The following is a 20118-nucleotide window of genomic DNA, read 5'->3' on the forward strand; positions in this document are numbered from 1 at the left end:
GCTCGCTGCAGAGTGATGCGTGTGCCCAGTAGTACAGACCAAGGCTTGGCTGGCCTCATTTAATAGGTTCAGCGGGGTGAGACGTGTTGGCATTGGTCCGGGCTAGTGGGGGGGTGGGTGGCGAGGGGGAGTTCGCGAGGGTCTGTTACTGCTCCACAACACATGCCTCTTTGGGGTGTGCTCAGCTGACCCCCACACCTCTCTTCCTCTGGCCCCAGAGCTGGAACATGCCTGGCACCAGAGGCAGCGCCCATGGGGCCAGGGCGATTGTCCTCGGAAAGGGGAAATGCCTTCAGAGGAGCAGGGGAGAAATTTCATGCCCTTTTACAAACCATGTAACAATCCCGCAAAACTCATTAAATTTAACTACAAGCATCCAAAATCTTGAGCTCAATTCCACCCCCCACCCCCCACAATACCACCTCCTAAATTCAAAAATTCCTCTTTTTCTGCTTCTGCTCTCCTGAGAAACATTAAACATGCCCAACGTTGATGTCTCGTTACACACGAGAGGATACTTGCAGTGGGAGAAGCTCTAAAATGGCTGCCAAGTTCTAAGATGGCTGCCAGAAGTCAGCAGGACGAGCAGACGAATAGAAAAAGAAATAATGCATCTACCCTTTGCAGCCAGAGCTGCAAATAGGGCGAAAGCTCAGTTTTTCCAGAAAAATATGCTCAGGCAGGTTTAGATCAGGGCCAATTCTGTTTTGTTTTATGTGTGTGGTACATTGTATTCTTTCCACGCTTTGTGTTTTGTGTGACTGAAGCTGTACTCGTTGGATAGATAGGCCCAGGCAGCCAGCAGACGCTCACTTTACGTTATCTCTAAACACATCAGGATCTGGACAGGAGCCCAGCTTTGTATTTCCCATCAGTTTCTCTATCTGAGGTTGACCATGGAGACACAGAGGTAGAGGTACCAATGAACAGGATCACCACAAAGGAAATGATTCCTTTCTCTTCCCCTCCATGAAAAATTCCCTGTCATTTTGGACAATTCCAATGAACTTCGTCCTAACCTTCTCTGGATCTAATCTAAGGTTATTTTAATTTATTTCTGATTGAGGCCATCTGTACTGTGGTGGCCCAGTGTGTGGGGCAGTGAACATGCTGCCTTCAAGCCATCTGCTTTGTCCTGAAGGGTGTTGAGTTGTTTAGGAAGTGTTGGAGATGCACATCCAATGAGTGGAGGGGGTCCCATCGTATTCCTCACTTTGTAGCTCTGGGAGGAGTGTGTAGGGTGTGTGTGTGTGTGTGTGTGTGTGTGGGTGTGTGTGTGTGTGGGTGAGTGTGTGTGTGGGGGGGATCTCCCTGGTAGCAAGATTGACCACGTGATAATTTGCAGTCAAATCGCTACCGTGTAACTTGCTCTGGAAATCACGGTATTTCTGTTAGAATTTGGGTTTGGTTTCTGATCCCAGGATGTTTGGTTCCCTGACTCAGCACTTCAGTAGGGAGAAGAAACACCAAACATGGGGGGCTGGTGATGGCCTGGGAGAGTGAGGGAGGGTGTCAGGCAGGGTTGACTCCAAGACCTTCACAGGGACTTTGCCGATGTGAGCCCTCCTCTGTCTCTCCTCTGCCCCACTGGGGTGCGAGAGCAGGGATGCTTGGTATTCGGAGAACATTTAATTCCCTGCCAAAGTTATAAAGTGTTAAAACATGACTGCCAGTTTCGAGGGCAGGTGTTACAGTGAATGCTAAATGTGGCAAATCACCAGCTTTCCAGAAGGTTCTGTGTTGATCCAAACAAGCAGGATTTGACCACCCTATCCCCCAACAATAAGGGCAAGAGTGAACCCCAATGGCCTCCGACAGTGCTTGTTACACCGACTGCCCTGACCTCCACGAGCTGGTCTAAGTCAACAAGTCTTAAGGATGTTTTCTGAAGGTGGTTTAAAATCTGGGATTGTTTATACACCAGACTTCGGAGAACAGGAATGATGAGACAGAATTTCCTTTGTTTTCCACACAACAGCACAACAGACAAATAGGAAGGAAGTGGAAACACCTTTGCCTCATTGCCAACTGTGAATGAAGGCAACACTTCACGAGTCCCAGTTCCATTCCCCATCCTATCCCTTGCTGACGTGTCTGTACGTGATCTCATGCTCTGCCAGACTGAGACCATGAGTAAATTAGGGGGCCTTGTCTTCTGACTGGGCTCTCTCCAACCAGATGGCATTAATGACAACTTCTGTTCTATTAAACAGCCGCCTCCCATCTTTGTCCCCCTGTCTCCTTTCCGCTCTCTCTCTCCCCCCTTTTCCCTCCATCTCCTTTCACAGAGCCAAAATCAATTCTCACCTTTCCTCTTACCATATCCAATTAGCACCTTCTGTCTGTTGGTCTGGCCCCCTCCCCCTCCCATTCTTTCTCCTTTCTCTCCGTAGTCTTTACTCTGACACCTGCCTGCTTTTTGCTTAGACCTTGAGGAAGGGCTCAGGCCCGAAATGTCGGTGATAGACCTTTACCTCCTGTGGTCGCTGTGAGACTGACCGAGCTCCTCTAGTATCTTTGTATTTTTACCACAATCACAACATCTGCAGACTTTCATGTTTCAGTTCACAGAGTTGCCATAACCCACTTAAATCCATGAGTCGTCAGTGGTGAAACAGGACAATGGCCTTCAGCCAAGGAACTGGACTCGAGTGTAGATCTCAGAATCCAAGTCAGCACAGGGAAAAGTCATTCTGCCCATCTGGACCATGCGTAGCTCACTTCCCAACTCATTGTCTGTGTTCTTGCAGGCTGCCAATCTTGAGTAGCTCATTCAAGGGCAGAATAAATGTGACGAGAGTTGCTTTTGTCTTTACCACCCCCTCAGAGGCAGCCTCACCTTGAACAGTCTGTTCAGGGATGGACATCTCTAACCCTCACTTTGCAAACCCCAGCACCCCAAATAATGTGGCCCTCCAGAGTATCAGGAGCACAGGCCATCACCGATACCACCTTCTTCGGATTGCTCAAGCGTGCTTACCTTGCCTGGAGTAGAGTGGAACATGGAGTCTGCAGATGCTGCGACTGTAGTAAAAGCACACAGAAACACTGGAGGAACTCAGCCTATCTCGCAGCGTCCACAGGAGTATAGGAGTAGAGAAGCCCTCCTGCAGTTGTACAGGGCCCTGGTGAGACCTCACCTGGAGTATTGCGTCCAGTTCCGATCCCCATATTTAAGAAAGGACATACTTGCTATAGAGAGAGTGCAGCCCACATTTACAAGGTTAGTTTCCAGGATGGCAGGATTGTCATATGCGGATAGGGTAGAAAGACTTGGATTAAATGCGATGGAGTTTAGAAGGATGAGGGGAGACATGATTGAGGTATTTAGGATTATCAAAGGGTGAAATCAGAGCACATGTTCCCAATAATGGGAGAGACTAGGACTAGAGGGCATAGTTTAAGAATACAGGGAAGGCCATTTAAGACAGAAATGAGGAGAATTTTTTTTTACCCAGAGAGTTGTGGGTCTGTGGAATATATTGCCACAGAGGGTAGTAGGGGCAGGTTTGTTGGATAGATTTAAGAGAGAGTTGAATAAGGCTCTTGTGTGCAGGGGAGTTAAGGGTTTTGGGGGATAAGGTTGGGATTGGTTATTGAAAGGGAAAGATCAGCCATGATCCGATAAATGGGAGTGATGGCTCAAAGGGCCAATTAGCCTACTCCAGCACCTATTGTCTATTGTCTATAAGATATTACTGGCATAAGAACTAGGTGCAGGAGTCAGCCATTCAGCCTGTCCAGCCTGCTCCACCATTCAATGAGATCACGGCTGATCTGATGATCGGCTCATCTCCATCTACCTGCCTTTTCCCCATATCCTTTAATGCCCCCATTATGTAAAAATCTATCCAACCTTGTCTTAAATATATTTACTGAGTTCGGCTCCACTGCTTCAATGGGCAGCAAATTCCACAGATTCACCACCCTCTGGGAAAAGCAGTTCCTCCTCCATCCTAAATCTACTCCCCTGGATCTCGAGGCTGTGTCTCTAGTTACCAACTTAACTACCTCTATCTTATCTACGCCTTTCATGATTTTATGCATTTCTATAAGATCCCCTCTCATTCTTCTAAATTCCAGAGAGTACAGTCCCAGACAACTCAACCTCCCCTCATAGGCCAACCCCCTCATCTCTGGAACCAACCTGGTGAACCTCCAAAGCCAGTACATCCTTCCTCAAGTACAGAGACCCAAACTGCAGGCAGTTCTCCAGATATAGCCTCACCAGGACCTTGTACAGTTGCAGCAGAATCTCCCTGCTCCTAAACTCAATCCCTCCAGCAATGAAGGTCAACATTACATTTGCCTTAGGTACAAGCAAAAAGCAGGCAGGTGTCTGAATAGAGAATGGGAAGGGGAGTGGTCCAGACCAACAGATTAAAGGTGTTAATTGATGATAAAAGAGAAGATGAGAATTGATCTTGGCTCTGTGAAAGGAGACCAAGGGAGAAGGGAGAGAGAGGGGGTACAACTAGAGGAAAGGAGATGGGGGGAGTGTTTAATGAAAACCAGAGAAGACGATGTTAATACCATCTGGTTGAATGGTGCCCAGATGGAGATGAGGTGTCGATCCTCTCATTTGCTGGTGGTCTCAGTCTGACAGTGCAGGAGACCATGGACAGACAGGGCAGTGAGGGAATGGGATGGGGAATTGAAATGGGTGGCCACGTGGAGATCCATGCTATTGCAGTGGACAGAGCCAAGGTGCTTGACAAAGCAATCCCCCAGTGTGTGCCCGGTCTCTCCGATGTAGAGGAGACTCCAGCAGGAGCACCGGATGCAGTAGACGACCCCTGCAGGTTCACAATTGAAGTTTTGCTTTGCTCAGAAGGACTGTTTGTGGCCCCGAATCAGAGAGGGGCTGGAGTAGGAGGGAGGGGGGGCCAACTGATTCATTCAGTTGGACCCTCTGTGAACCAGCAAAGATTCAATCCAGAATCTCTCGTGCCCAAATGCTGCGAATTAGTGGGTGAATGCAATTCCACGACTTGCCGTGGAGGCCTTTCAAGCTCGGACTGAGCCGAACGTTAATGCTGCTGTTTTTAGTTGTGCCAGACACCGATAACCATGAAAATAAATGGGTAAGTAAAGTTCTGTGCCTAGCGCCAACATTTATTGAAGGAGAGTAACATTTAATCTCTCCCCCACCCCTGGTTATCAGAAGGGAAAACAGAGGATGGTGTTAACATGCATCAGCCCACCGATATGTCATGTATCCACCCAGGGAAGCCCACTGTTCCTCCAATTCAGTCATGCTTGTTGCTGGTATTCAAGGAATTCCCATTAATCTAAACCTTTTTTGCAGACTTAGTGTTTATAATTAATAGGCATTTGATGTTTTGTGAGTGTCATTGTAAACGTTTATACACTCGAAGTAAATGGGATTTCTGTCTCACGACATCAGGTTTATAGTTTCAAGCAACTCACACTGGGTAACTGGTTCTACACACAGATACACACATATGTGTATTTGCACATACACATACACACACATACGCTTTCACACACATACATACAATCACCTACCCCACACATATGCTTGCACACACATGCACATACACACACACATACATACAATCACTTACCCCACACACATGTGCACAGGCACAAATACATAAAATGTGCACACACTCACACAATGTGCACATACACCTGTGCACAAACACACATATATAGGCGCACACAAACACATAGGTGCACACACCGACTCCCACACACACCCCACACCCCCACATGCACCCCACACCCCTACACACACATATAAACCCACCCACACACATACGCACCCACCTACTCCCACATCCACATCCCCCCACACACACACTGCAGTCTTAGAACAAGAACCTTGGGGAAAATCTTCCCCAAGCACTGATGTTAGATCTTAAATTGCCCCTTGTTGCCTCATCACATTCAGAGAAGATAAGTGGTATTTAAGACTGAAAGATTAAAATGTGTTTGATCGGGTGGGGAGAACAGGTGTGTTCAGAAGTGTGGGAGGCCAGCAGCAAAAATGAGAGGGTGACTGACAAATCCAACGAGGAACTCAGGAGGAAGCTCTGGTGAGAATATACTGTCCGATCTGCACACTTATTCCGCCATTTTCCACACACAGCAAGTTCCCAAAAGCGCCAATCCTGAGCGATGATGGTTGAGGGACAAACGCTGCCGAGGAAGAGGGACAAATTCCCCCCGTGCCTCCTTCCACAACCCTACAACCTGTTACAGGCGGCTGGGAGAGTGGATGGGGCTGCCCTTGGCGCCTCACTTGTCGGGGGTCTGCCTTTCCGAGAGAGCAGCAATGGGGGAGAGAACAGTTGACTCTCAACCATTTTTTCCCACTCACATACCATCTGAAGTAATCCCAGTGGGAGCACCAGTGTGAGTGGGAAAGCTGGTGTTCATTTCAGGAGGATAGAATATAGGAGCGGGGATGTGACGTTGAGGGTTTGTAAGGCACTGGTGAGACCTCACTTGGAAAATTGTGAGCACCTTTGGGCTTCTCATTTAAGCAAGGATGTGCTGACGGTGGAGAGGGTTGACGAGCATTTGACGGCTCTTGGCCTGGACTCGTTGGAATTTAGGAAAATGAGGAAGGATCTCATTGAAACATTTTAAATTTTGAAAGGTGTGGACAGAGTAGATGTAGAAAGGTTGTTTTCAACAGTGGTTGAGTCTATGACAAGAGGGCACAACTTCAGGATTGAAGGGCATCCACAGAACAGAGATGCAGAGGAATTTGTTCACCTTGAGGGCAGAAAATCTGTGGAATTTGTTGCCACAGGCTGTTGTGGAGGCCGGGTCATTGGGTATATTTAAGGCAGAGATTGATAGGTTCTTGATTAGCCAGGGCATCAAAGGTTATCAGGAGAAGGCTGGGCAGAGGGGAAATGGGTCAGCTCATGATTAAATGATGGGCAGACTCGATGGGCTGAATGGCCTATTTCTGCTCCTATAGTTTGATGGTCTATTTTAGTCAGAACTATTCTCTGGAGATTGGTGTTTCAAATCAAGGGAAGGTGGGGGGGTGGGGAGGGTAGGGGTGATCAGAAGGTGACTGGGATGGGACAGATCTTTTAATGTGTGGCTTTGTAGTGATCTTGAAAGTTTCACTCAGTCGTCTCTGGAGATCGGATTTAAATAAATCATACTTTTCTTTTCACCAAATTGTTGCTGGAGCAACAGGCCACCTCGGGAGAGTCTTTGTCAGGAAGAAGTTGACAGCCCAATTAAAGTCACCCATTTGTTTAGAAGGGATGAAAATATTTGGAATATCAGCCAACCTTCCCAGGCAACTCGTGGTCCTGCCTGGTGAAGTGCATTGGACTAGTGGCCGCAAGATCTCTCTCTCCTCAGATGAGGCCACGTTAGTGTTGAGTGAATGGACAGTGTTTGGTTTGACAAGAGACAAAAGCGAATCTCCCAGTGCTGATCACACGTCTCTTTTTATCTCACAGAGTCAGGACAATCTGAGAGCTCGAACCAGCAAGGAGACGCAGATGTCAAACCACCACCCAATGGTAAAGATCGCCGGTTACAAACTGCTCAGAATGAGGCGTCATAGTCAGGCAGAGATTCCTGGGTCTGTGTCCCTCAGATGCAGTTAATCCAGGGCTGTGGAAGGGTCCTTGTCTGTACCAGCCTGTGGCCCATAGGTCTTTTGGACAAGATTGTGTCATTCGTTCAAGGACGGGTGCTTCCCATTAGCATAGAATCCAAGAGAGCTACATATGGAAACAGGCCTTTCAGCCCACCATGTCTGTGTTGACTACCATTTTACTCCAATTATACGTCCATCCCATGTTTTATTCTTCATGACAATTACCTGATTCTACCTCTCACCCACACACCAAGATCAATTTACAGCAGCCAACTAGCCCACTGCCCCGTAGCTGTGGGAGAATGTGGAGAACCCATGCAGTCCCAGGAAGAACATGCACATTCCACATCAGCAGAAGAAAACATTTGAAGTATTCATGCTGGCCTCAACTCCTGATGGGCCAGTTCCCCAGAACCCTTAAGAGCTTGATATCTTAAATATCCATCTCCTTCCATCTTATGAATGACTCATGATCTGACCTCTCCAGCCTTCGGGGCAGAAAATTCCAAACATTGAGTCAAAACATTTCTACACAGCTCAATTATATCTTAAAAACAGGTCACCTTGTTTGCGATTCTCCCATTTGTAAAAACATCTCGACAGTAAAGCCCTTCATTTTCCTGAATGCAACAGAATACAGATCCAAGGTTTTGAATCCATCTTGCAAGGACAACCCATTCCTGCCAGGAATTAGTCTGGGGAATCTAAATTGAGGCTGGCTCTGTGTGGCTTCTGCCTCCCTAGCTTTACCACTGTGGTACCGAACTGAGTCTTTGTGGTGTCAAGGGAGATTCATCCTTTGAACAAGTTTGCACCAGTCCTTCCCAAGACAGATATCATACCTTCTGTTGGCAAATGAGTGGGGACAGGAATAAATTAAGGACTAGCTGTAAACATTGGGGACACTGACTTCTCTTTGCCACATTGGATTGTGTGATTCCAAGCAAGGATGTTCAGGGCACCACACTTGAAATGCAGCAGTTTCGAACTTCGAGAGAGTCTACACTGGGCGGGTCTACACTGAGAGTCTACACTGGGAGGGGGGGTGGTCTTCACAGGGGGTTCTACACTGGAGGGTCTGCACTGGGGGGGGGGGGGTTAAAACACAACACTGGAGAAACTCAGCGGGTCAAACATCGAAGATAAAGATACAGTTTTGGGCTTGAGCCCCTCATCAAGGTGTGAGGACACTGTTTGACCTGCTGAGGTTCTCCAGCAGTGTCTGCAGACTTTGTGTTTTCCTTCTGGTCTCCACTAGGGGTCTGCACTGTGGATCTATACTACAGTCTACACTTGGGGGGGGGAGGGGTGGATTTACACTGGGGTGGTCTACACTGAGAGCACTACACTGAGGGTCTACACAGGGGGGTCTACACTGAGGGTATACACTGGGGGGGAGGGTCTATTCTGGGGTTCTACACTGGAGGGTGAGGGCAGATTTTTTACTGAAGAGGTGATAAATTTGGTAAATCCTGCTCCACGGTGATATTGGAACGTATGGGGTGTGGGAGAGCAGGGTTGATTTTCATTTGTTTTAACTGTTCCAATCCTGTACTTCTCTTATTTCTTGTACCATTGGAGTCGGATGAAGCTATGTAATCCACCCAGTTTGGTCAATCTCGTTATCTCCAGTGTAAGACTCTATCCCCGAGAGTGCTGCTCTGTGATTCTTCCATCGACACTCTGTGCAGCCAAGCTCCCATATCTAGATGTGACACTTTGCCCTCTCATATCCCTAGTTCACAACAACAATATCCCTTCTTTGTTCTTCTTTGGATATCATGAAAACCTCATACAAGGTGTAGTCATTTTCACAGCCATAAGGACATGAGAAACAGGAGCAGAAGTCAGCCACTTAGCCCGTTGAGCCTACTCCGCCATTCAAAGTGATCATAGCTGATCTGATGATGGGCTCATCTCCACCTCCCTGCCTTTTCCCCATATCCCTTAATTCCCCCAACTGCAGTCAAGTTTGTTTACATTTCTTTATTTGCTTACTTGTACGTAGCTTCTTGAGTAGTTTATTTTTGCACTGCTAACATGGTAATTCTGCCTGGCCCACAGGAAAAAAGGAATCTCAGGGTTGGATGTGATGTCATGTATGTACCCTGTCAATAAATCTGAACTTTGAACTTTGAGCCAGACCCCAGGGATGACCATCACAGAATGGGAAATCCCGCTCTTTTTTGTTCCCTGCCCTTCAGCCAGTCCCTTCCATTGATGGACTGACCACCACCCCCCCCCCCCCCCCACCACTGCTCACCGAACCCACACTGGTCCCCTCTCATCCTCCAAGTGCCAGCCCTGAAGCAGGACTTCTCACTCCTGTCGAGTGACCTGGGAAGGAGGAGAGAAACCTGAGCTGGGTCTGGGTGCCATAGGGTTAAGCAAGGCTCAGTGGCGATGCCTTCTTAGTCACGACAAGGAGATTGAACAATTTCCTTTTGGAGTGTTGGTGACCTGGGCATTGTCACAGTGAATGATTGTCAGACCACACATTGAAGGGAGTTTTTAAATGAGTTACACAAGTCGCCAGCCAAGTATTGGTGGGTAATATTTCCCCCAACAGCACAGTGAAAGCAGATGGTCACCCCTTCATCCCTCTTGTGCTTTCAGTTCAGACCAGGTGTAGTTTCAGCCCTGTTCATAATGCCACTGGGTGCTGGTTTGTGAGTGGTCACACCGGGAGCAGTGTGGTAGCACCAGAGATATGGAGTGTGGTAACGCCACAGATGGGGTGTATGGTAACACTGGAGATGGATATATGGTAACACTGAAGGGGGGGGTGTGGTAATGCTGGAGACAGTGGTGTGGTAACACCGGAGGGGGGTATGGTAACGCTGGAGACAGTGATGTGGTAACACCGGAGGGGGCTGTGGTAACACCAGAAGGGGTGTGGTAATGCCAGAGACAGTGATGTGTGTGGTGATTAGCTGGATTCTGTATGCATTTTGGAAGGTGTTGAAACATGGAACGTCTGTGGCAGAAGCAAGAACATTAGATGATGTGGTGTCTTCAGAGGCAGGGTCTTTTCCTTTTTCAGTATTTTTACTGAGTTTTCATATAATAATACATGCAGGAAAAAAATTGATGCATAACACTGATAACAAAGTATGCAAACACTTCAGTAGAAAAAAACATTTCACCTTATGCAACAATATTGATTCAAGGATATATTGAAAAAAAAAACAAAGAGAGAAAAAAAGAAAAATCCAAACCCTAGCTGTAAACATTGGGGACACTGACTTCTCTTTGCCACATTGGATTGTCTGATCCCAAGCAAGGATGTTCAGGGCACCACACTTGAAATGCAACAGTTTTGAACTTCTAGAGAATCTACACTGGGCAGGTCTACACTGAGAGTCTACATTGGGGGGGGGGTCTTCACAGGGGGTTCTACACTGGAGGGTCTGCACTGGGGGGGGGGGGTTAAAACACAACAGTGGAGAGCGATATAAAGGGAGAGGGATCTACTCGTCACCATAAGAAGAGACCCAAATCCACGAGAATCATGTTACAGAATTATCATTCCCATTAAAGGTTACAAAAGTCATTCAAAGAGGGGTCCAAAAGATGAGGAAAATTTAAATTTAAAAACTTGTTGAACATCTTATTTTCTCCAAAGTGAAATCTGACCATATTATGTACCCATTGGTGAGGAGTGGGCAGGACAGCAACTTTCCATCTGATCAAAATTACTCATCTCAAAATAAGAGAAGTGAAGGCCAATACATGATGTTGAGATAAAGACAATTTCACTACCTTCTGTTCAACCATCCCAATTAAGGCTTTTAACGGATCTGATGTTGCATTTACATTAATACAGTACCGAAAACCTCCTTCCAATATTTGATGAGAACATATGAATCAGTGAACTGTCCTTATTCTTGTATCTGTCACAAAGGGAGCTAATTTAACTTGTATAGGCTCTGTGCACAATTTTAAATTGTAGTAGTGAGTGATGGGCACATAGAGATGATGTGTTAATCAACTTAAAAATGGAATTCCAAGAATCTTCAAAAATTGAAATACGGAGATCCTGCTCCCATTTCTTTTTAGTTTTGTCCAATGAGGTTTGCTTTGATTTCAGCAAAGCGTCATGTACAACAGATATTAACCTTTTCTGAGATGGTTTTAGATTGTAAATTGTTTCTATCAAATTCATAACAGGAGCCTGAGAAAGGTTTGATAGTTGAGAATGGATGGGGTCTTCTTTGCTTGGTAGGAGCCAGACAGGGATATTTCGGCTGTTGTCCCAGGCTTTCCCAAGTTCTGGTCAGCACACAGATGGCAAGGCAAAACCAGACTTGGTTTGTGCATTGGCCCGGTAAACTCCCCTCCAGCCAAGCTGGGTGTGTGAGGGACCCATGCACGGTGCTAGGCAGGGTCAGTGAGAAGTCAGGGGCTCTTGCGTTTCTCACCTCTGCAGATATGGACAACTCCCGACAGCAACACCCTGCGTCACCCCCACTTCCCCCAGACACAGCTGCCATATGTGTCCCTCCCTGGCACCGGTCTCCCCTTCCGTCGCTGACACAGCGGCAGAGCTCAGTGTTCCATTGTCACATCCATCAATGCACTGACCCTGAGACAATGCAGAACAAGGAGGGGTCAGGGTCAAGGGCACTGTGGCCTCCAAACCTGAAATAATGCAATCAATGAGAAGAGTTTTCTCATGAAAAAGAATGAATGTGTACAGGATGAAAGCAAGTAATTATTTATGTTGTATTCAATGGTTCTTTTTTTAAAAAAAACACCACTTTCTAAATGAATAGAAATGAGAAGAATAGTGTACAGTTTTGTGCTCATGGTGTGTGTCCACCCTTGGGGAGATTGATCTGTCCATTGTTTGTTTATCAAACAGCGCCTGGCCTCTGCAGACCTCACAGCACTCTACATTTTATTCTGCTCTGCTCCATCTTATCGCACAGTTTTCACGGTGCCATTGGAAGGAACAATCGCTTCTTGAGCAAAGACCTCTAGCATCTCCCCGCTGACTATCACCATGAGCTCAGCCGCAGTGTTGCACCCATCTCAGGTCGCCACACCTGAGGAAGAAGTCTTGGAGAGGGTGCAGGGTTGATTTACCGGAAAATTTCAGCAGTGAGGGATTCAGCTCAAGATTCAGACGTAGAACAGTGGGTGGTTGGTGTAGTGGTTAGCACAGTGAGCACGCCTTTACTTTCCACTCACAGATCACCTTAGGTAATCCCTTACGAACCGCAGAGCACCGATGGCCATAAGATGCTTATAGAATGCTCTGCGGTTCGTAAGGGATTACTTAAGATGGTCTGTGAGTGGAAATAAAAGGTTGAGAACTACTTGGTCATCCCAACGCTGTTACAGCACCAAAGCCCTGGTTCAAATCCGGCACTGTCTGCAAGGAGTTTGTACGTTCTTCCTGTGACCTGTGTGGGTTTTCCCTGGTTTCCTCCCACCCTCCAATATGTACAGGGTTTGTAGATCAATTTGGGTTTAACTGGCTGGAATTGGCTTCTACCGTGTTGTAGAAACAGAACCACCGGAATACTGCGGCACAGAGAAGCCGGGACCCATCTCCTTGGGGCAGAGACCAACTCATGAAGGGGTTAGAGAGTGGAAATAAAGGGAAGGTATTCCATGAGATGATTCCACATCCAAGGGTTTTGGTTTGAAACTTGCCAACAAAATACCCAAAGACACAGCATAGATGAAAAAACACGACAGCACAGTACATGCCCTTTGTCCCACAATGCTGTGTGAGCTACATATACTTACCAAAAAAAACTAAACCCTCCCCACCTCATAACTCTGTTTTTCCTTCCATTTATGTGCCTGTTTCTTTGGCTTGGCTTCGCGGACGAAGATTTATGGAGGGGGTAAATGTCCATGTCAGCTGCAGGCTCGTTTGTGGCTGACAAGTCCGATGTGGGACAGGCAGACACGGTTGCAGCGGTTGCAGGGGAAAATTGGTTGGTTGGGGTTGGGTGTTGGGTTTTTCCTCCTTTGCCTTTTGTCAGTGAGGTGGGCTCTGCGGTCTTCTTCAAAGGAGGTTGCTGCCCGCCAAACTGTGAGGCGCCAAGATGCATGGTTTGAGGCGATATCAGCCCACTGGCGGTGGTCAATGTGGCAGGCACCAAGAGATTTCTTTAGGCAGTCCTTGTACCTTTTCTTTGGTGCACCTCTGTCACGGTGGCCAGTGGAGAGCTCGCCATATAACACTTGAGACTCTTAAATGCCCCTATTGTTCCAGCCTCCAACACCATCCCCGCCAAAGCATTCCAAGCACCCACATCTCTGTAAAAAACTTACCCCTGATGTCTCCCCTAAATTTCCCTCCCTTCACTTTCTACACACGTCCCCTGGGAAAAAGGCACTGGCTGTCCACCTTATCCGTGCCTCAGAATCTTGTAGACTTAGCCTCATAAGACTTATTTTCCAATCCAGGCAACATCCTGGCAAATCTCCTCTGCCCCCCTCTCCAACCTTCCACATCCTTCCTGTAATGAGGACATATGGAAGCAAATGTTCTTTATGTAGAGAATGGTGATGATGCGGAACTGATTCCTTCAGAAATCAATCAGGGGCTTCAAATGGGATCAAAGCCTGAGAGAACGATTTGTAAGGAAGAGGGAAGGGGACAATAGGAATGAGGATACACTAGAGACTGCAGATGCTGGAATCTGCCATGACACACAATCTACTGGAGGAACTCAGTGATTCAAGCAGCCTCAATGGGAGAAAAAGAACAGTCAATGTTTTGGCTGGAATTTTTCATCGATATAATGCATCTGGTCAGGTCCACTCCCTTAGTGCTACACGGCGGCAGCATCTCCACATGCCCAGAGTGGTTCTTCAACCCACCACCTTCCAAGCAGGGAAACACTCAGAGAGAGAGAGTGTGAGTGAGTGAGCGTGTATGTGTGTGTGAGAGTGGGTGTGTGGGGTGTCTACGCACGTGTGAGAGCGAATGTGTGTGGGTGTGCGTGTGTGAGAGAGTGTGTGTGAGAGAGAGTGAGTGCGCGTGCATGTGAGCACATGCAGCATTTACTTTTGTCTAACCAAAGACTTTAACCAACTGAAGGTGGGGTAAGAGGAGCCACATTGAACGAAGAGTTTGGTAAATGATAGAGGAGGTTCCAGTGGGAAATGGCCGATATTCCTTTGCTGTGTGATACCTCTGCTTCTAATCTCTCTGGATTAGCTGGGAAACACTGCATACAGCCTAAATAATTGGCTCATCTGTTCCAGTGAATTTATTGCTCAACATATAGTCACACAGAGGTTGAAAGTTCACCCAGCAGATCCAAATAATAACCGATTCCTGGATTTTCACCCTTTCCTCAGCATCATAATCCTTTGGTAATTGTGCAACGCTCACACTGACCTCGGCCACACAGCTGCTCACCCCCGTGAACCAAAGGAATTTGAGAAACTTGTTGCAAATTTGGCCACTTGGAGGTGCAGAGCTGTCCATCGAGTCTAGACCTCTTGGATCCAGCCTGCAAGCTGCCTGACCCTGCTGACTTGAAGTAAAGCTGCCGGAAAATTCATCAGCTTTTGTTGACCCCCCCCGCCCCCTCCACCTCACTTCTTCCCCCAGCTCTATCTCTCTTCCTTTACCCCGTCTCCTTTCACACAGACATGATAAATTCTCACCTCTTCCCCCTCTCATATCCAATTTACACCTTATGTTGGTCTGGATTCCTCCCCCTAGCCGCACTGTCTGAACTTGGAGATTTCCTGCTTCTGGCTTATTCCCTGAAGCAGGGTTCAGGCCTGAAATGTCGGCAATGTATATCTTTGTTTCCCATGGACCAGCTGAGTTCCTTGAGCATTTTGATGTGTCTTTACTACAATCAAAGCGTCCGCAAACTTTCGTGCTTCACTCTCTGGAAGTGGGAGCTGACTTCAAACAGGCAGGTGACTTGCATTACATACATGTCATTACAAAGGCATCCTGCCCACAAATAGTCACAGCTGTGAATTTCATTCCGAGAGCTGCTCAGACTGGAAACTGTCAGAACAGCATTGATTTTACGCTCCTGAAACCAGGTGTCAGCTGGGAAATCAGTGAATAACGGTCTTCCGACTGAGTCTGCACGTTGTAGGTTCGAGTCTCTCTCCGGACATCTCAAGGTTTAATTTATTGTCATAAAAACATTGCAATATTACACAGAATTTGTTTTTCTCTGCTGTAAGGCAGAGTCAGAGAAAGGAGAAAGAGAAGCAAAAGAGAGTTCCCCCCCCCCCCACCCCCAGAGACACTGAGCATCCGTGGATTTGTCTCCAGCACTTCCGCAGCCACACAGAGTCCAGTTCAAACCATGGCCACCTTAGCTCCAGATCTGAACCTCCGAAACAATCAGCTCTCAGCCCCCTCTCACGTCCTGCTTCTGATATCTGGTACCCCTCCAGCCAGCCTTGAGCCAGTCTGCAGCAGCCCACAGCCCAATATGAATCCCTCGACCGCAGTCGCCAGATGCATGGGTTCCTCTCCTTGAGTCACCAACAGTCTGCTGCCGCAGAGCCCCTCGTTGGTCTGGTGCCGTGGCTACTGTCCCGTGGGTTGTCTCCTCCGCTTCTCCTTCTCAAATTGGGGGTGTTTTCCTCATTTCCTGGTGCCCCACGCCAGTCCTCTGCTTCCCCGGAAGCTGCTGCCAAACATGGGTGCCGCCATCTTGGGCGCAAACCCCACAGTGGCGGGATTTTTAAATAGAACCACCTGGCTGTTTATAGGCTGTACAGAGCTGACGACAGTTGGACTGGGTGGTTGATCCCATTGTGGGGAGCACTGTGACTCTACTCCCTGCTCTCCACAGGCCTGGACCAGCACCAGCGATGCCATAACAGCAGCTCTGGCAGTGCCAACATTTTGATCCAGGAATGATGTCCAGTGCAGGTCCTTAGGGATGGAACTGCTGGAGGCACTGGATACCAGCTGAGGGTCTGCCTACCAGTAGGTGGGCATTAGGCCGATTCCTCCTCAAAGAGCTCGGGGATTTATCACTGAAGTGGCCGAACAGCTGAAGACCATTCAGCCCATAGGCACTGTTGTAGCTCTCTGACCCTCCCTATCTCACCATTCCCCTAGCCCTGTAAGACTTGTTTTAAATATTTTGAAAATCCTTTTGGGAGTTATTTTCTTGTCCTCACTCATACTCTCCTCAGACCCTGAAGTTCTCACATTTTCCAATAGACCTGACTTGCTTCATTGAAATTCCCTTTGTTACTTTCATCACATACCTACTCAAATGTGGCTCCCCTTTTCCCATTGACTCCTCAATTTGGTTCCAGTCAACCATCTACAGGAGCTCTATCGAGAGCATCCTGGCCAACTACATCACCATGCGGTACGGTTGATGCAGAGAAATGGATCGGAGGTCAATCCACAGGACTCTCAGAGTGGCAGAGAGGATCACCAGGGTCTCCCATCGACGTGATCTACTGAGATTGTTGTCTGAAGAGGGCGTGCAAACTCATTGAGGATGCCTTCCAATCTGCACACAGCATCTTTCAGCTCCTTTGGTCAGGGAAATGATACAGGTGGATCAGAGCCAGCACCACCAGGCTGAGGAACAACTTCTTCCCACGGGCAGTGAGAGTGCTGAGCGACCAAAGGAACTGCTCACACTGACCCTCCGAGATTATTTGTTCTGCATGTGTATTGTTCATCTGTATGTGTGTTATATCTGGTTGTGTATCTGCAGGTCTTTGCACCAAGGACCGGAGAACACTGTTTCATCGGGTTGGACTGGGTGGTTGATCCCGTTGACAATAAACTTGACTTGACGACCTCTAGCCTCTCCTCTATGAACACTTCTATGAACAGCTTTCCCTTGGCACTCTCCTTCCTGATGTCCGGCCTTACATTCGACCATTCCTTTACCTCCACTGATGAAACCTGACTCGTTGAGTTCTTCCAGTAGTTCACCTTGACCTCCAGAATGCAGTCTCTTATGTCCTCAGTTATATGTGCTATTTATTCCTCAGTTGACAACACTGAGAGGTCAACATTCAAAGTTACTTTTATCGTCACGTAATAAAATGTAACAGACGTACACTTACTTTTGTCTGCTATAAGGCAGTCGCTGAGAGTCCCTAACAATAAGGTAAAGAGAGTCCCCCCTGAGTCACTGAGTGTCCGTGTATTCACCTCCAGCACACCCGCAGCCTCTGAACCCACAGACTCCTGCTTGATTCATCAGAGACTAACAGGACATGTTTGTCCTTAGGCACCAAGAGTGGTCTCAGTGGGATATTCTGGCTCTCAGTAGGAGCGGCATGGTTGGTCTAGTGGTTAGTGCAATCAATGCCTTTACAGCGCCAACGATCGGGTCCAGGGTTTGAATCCTGCACTGTAAGGAGTTTGTACGTTCTCCCCATGTCTGCGAGGGTTTTCCCTGGGAGCTCCAGTTTCCAACCAGTGTTCGAAACATACCAGGGATGTAGATGAAAATTGGGTGCCATGGACTCGTGGGCCGAAATGGCCTGTTACCGTGCTCAATGTATAGTGTGTACAATATGTATGACTGGATGAACAGGAGAATGTGATGCTGCTGTGCATTTAGGATCCAGAATCTTGGATGGTACATGATCATAATTGACTTTGCACTTGGCAGATCTTGCTCTGCAGCCATTTCCACCCCTTCCCCCCTCCCCCCTCCCTCCTTGAGGTTGAGGCTATACGAAGAAATGACTTTCCTGCTGCTGCCTGGCCTGGCAGCAACTTCATCCAGAGTTAATCCTGTCCAGAATGTAAAGGAGTGGGCTGGTGTTATTGGACACTGTGGGCCCAGTGTCAGTTAAGGAGGGTAATGTGGGATAGCGTCACAGGCATGGTTAGTGCAACACTGTTACGGTGCTGGTGACCCGAGTTCAAATCCGGCGCTGTCTGTAAGGAGTTTGTACGTTCTCCCCGTGGGTTTTCCCCCAGGGGCTCCAGTTTCCTCGCACCTTCTTAAATGTTCTGGGTTTGTAGGTTAATTTGGTGTCACTGAGAGGCACGGGTTTGATAAGCTGGAAGGGCTTTCTACTGTGCTGTATCATTCATTAAATTTACAGAGCGGTTAAATCCCTCATTCCTATCTCACCAATCTCTCACCCTGCTGGGGCAAGGTGACAGGAGTGTCATGTCAGTGTTCAACTCAAAGAATTGTATATTTTACATTTAAAATCTAGATATTCAGTGCTGTCCATGAATTCACGCTGCCCAATTGCACCCAATTAAACTACAATCGTTTTGAATGGTGGGAGGAAACCGGAGCCCCCGGGAAAATGCACGCTGACACGGGGAGAAGGTACAAACTCCTTATGGACAGCACGGGATTTGAATCTGGGTCACTGGAGCTGTGCCAGCTTTGCACTAACCACTACGCAAACTGCGCCTTTGTTAGAATATGTTATTAGGTCAGCACAACACTCTGGGCCGAAGAGCCTGTGCTATGGTGTAGATCAACCATTCTCAACTGTTTTTTTTGTCTATGGCTCCGCTCAAAGATTATGGGCCTCCTTCCCCGTGAAGCAGTCACGCTTTGATTTCTTCCGTATTTCTCTCCTACCAATTGCATAAATAACATTTATGTTGCATGAGGTTAAAAGTGCCTTTTAAGTCAACATTCTGTGGTCCTGGGATGGGGGTGGGGGGGCAGGGGCGCTGAGAATGGCAGCTGTAGATTTCTAACATAGCACCTTTTGCACCCCCTCCTATTCTTCTAAATTCTCTCCCCAGCCTTTAATTCAGGCACCTGCCTTTACCTCCTGTGGACGCTGAGTTCCTCTTCCATTTCTGTGTTTTTACTACAATCACAGCATCCACAGATTTTCATATATCAATCATAAAATGGTTCACAATGTGGTGTGGCCACTGCTGTAGTGTTCGAAATGTGGGTCGAAGATCACCCAATGAGCTTGTGTGGGATACGGAGCAGATTTGTTCTGAGAAAGAACTGTCCAGTTGTCAGGGAGAACTTCCTGCCCTTCCTTGGAGCAATGTCCTGGAGTTCTTCCCAATTTCCTGAGTGAAAAGTTCAATGTAACCTCATCAACCGAGTCTGCAGCACAGTCTCAGATTTTGGATTGGGATTGAACCATTCAGGGAGAAGTCCCACTGACCACATCTGACAACAGGGCTTGATGCTGATTATGGTCTGTCTAATTCAGGTGTTCTACTGCCAAGAATTTCCACTGAACCAATTCAACATCTCATGCTAATTGAGAAGTGTTCTGGCAGCAGAGTCTACCCAGAATGAAATTGGCTGAGCATCATTTTATCCTGCTTCTGACTAATTCATTTTGCTTTTTTCTCAATCCAGGGCATTTGAATTTTCAAGACTGTTTTATCACATCGGGAGTCTTTAGTGTTACGGAACTCGTGAGAGTGTCACAAAGTGAGTTACATACTTCCGCTCAGAGTTTTTTTGCCATGAAGTGTCTTGTTGAATTGTGTGGATGAATTTCTGATAATTAGAGGAGGAGGGGGAATGAACAGGATTTGAAATGCAAATGTGTGGGTGCACATGTTTGTGACTATGTGGGTG

The 20118-nt window shown here is 47.4% G+C and overlaps 1 protein-coding gene across 6 annotated transcripts in view; it reads left to right on the plus strand.

Annotated features, from left to right (window-relative positions):
* nfixb (nuclear factor I/Xb) overlaps positions 1–20118 on the plus strand; it is a 310864-nt gene that overhangs the window by 235297 nt on the left and 55449 nt on the right. For all 6 annotated transcript variants that reach the window (XM_069927186.1, XM_069927187.1, XM_069927188.1 and 3 more), the window contains exons 3-4: positions 7458–7520; positions 19894–19968. In XM_069927186.1, coding sequence (XP_069783287.1) covers positions 7458–7520; positions 19894–19968 — 138 coding nt within the window. The remainder of the gene's footprint in view (positions 1–7457; positions 7521–19893; positions 19969–20118) is intronic.

This window comes from Narcine bancroftii, chromosome 3 (genome assembly GCF_036971445.1).
Source record: "Narcine bancroftii isolate sNarBan1 chromosome 3, sNarBan1.hap1, whole genome shotgun sequence".
NCBI lineage: Eukaryota > Metazoa > Chordata > Chondrichthyes > Torpediniformes > Narcinidae > Narcine > Narcine bancroftii.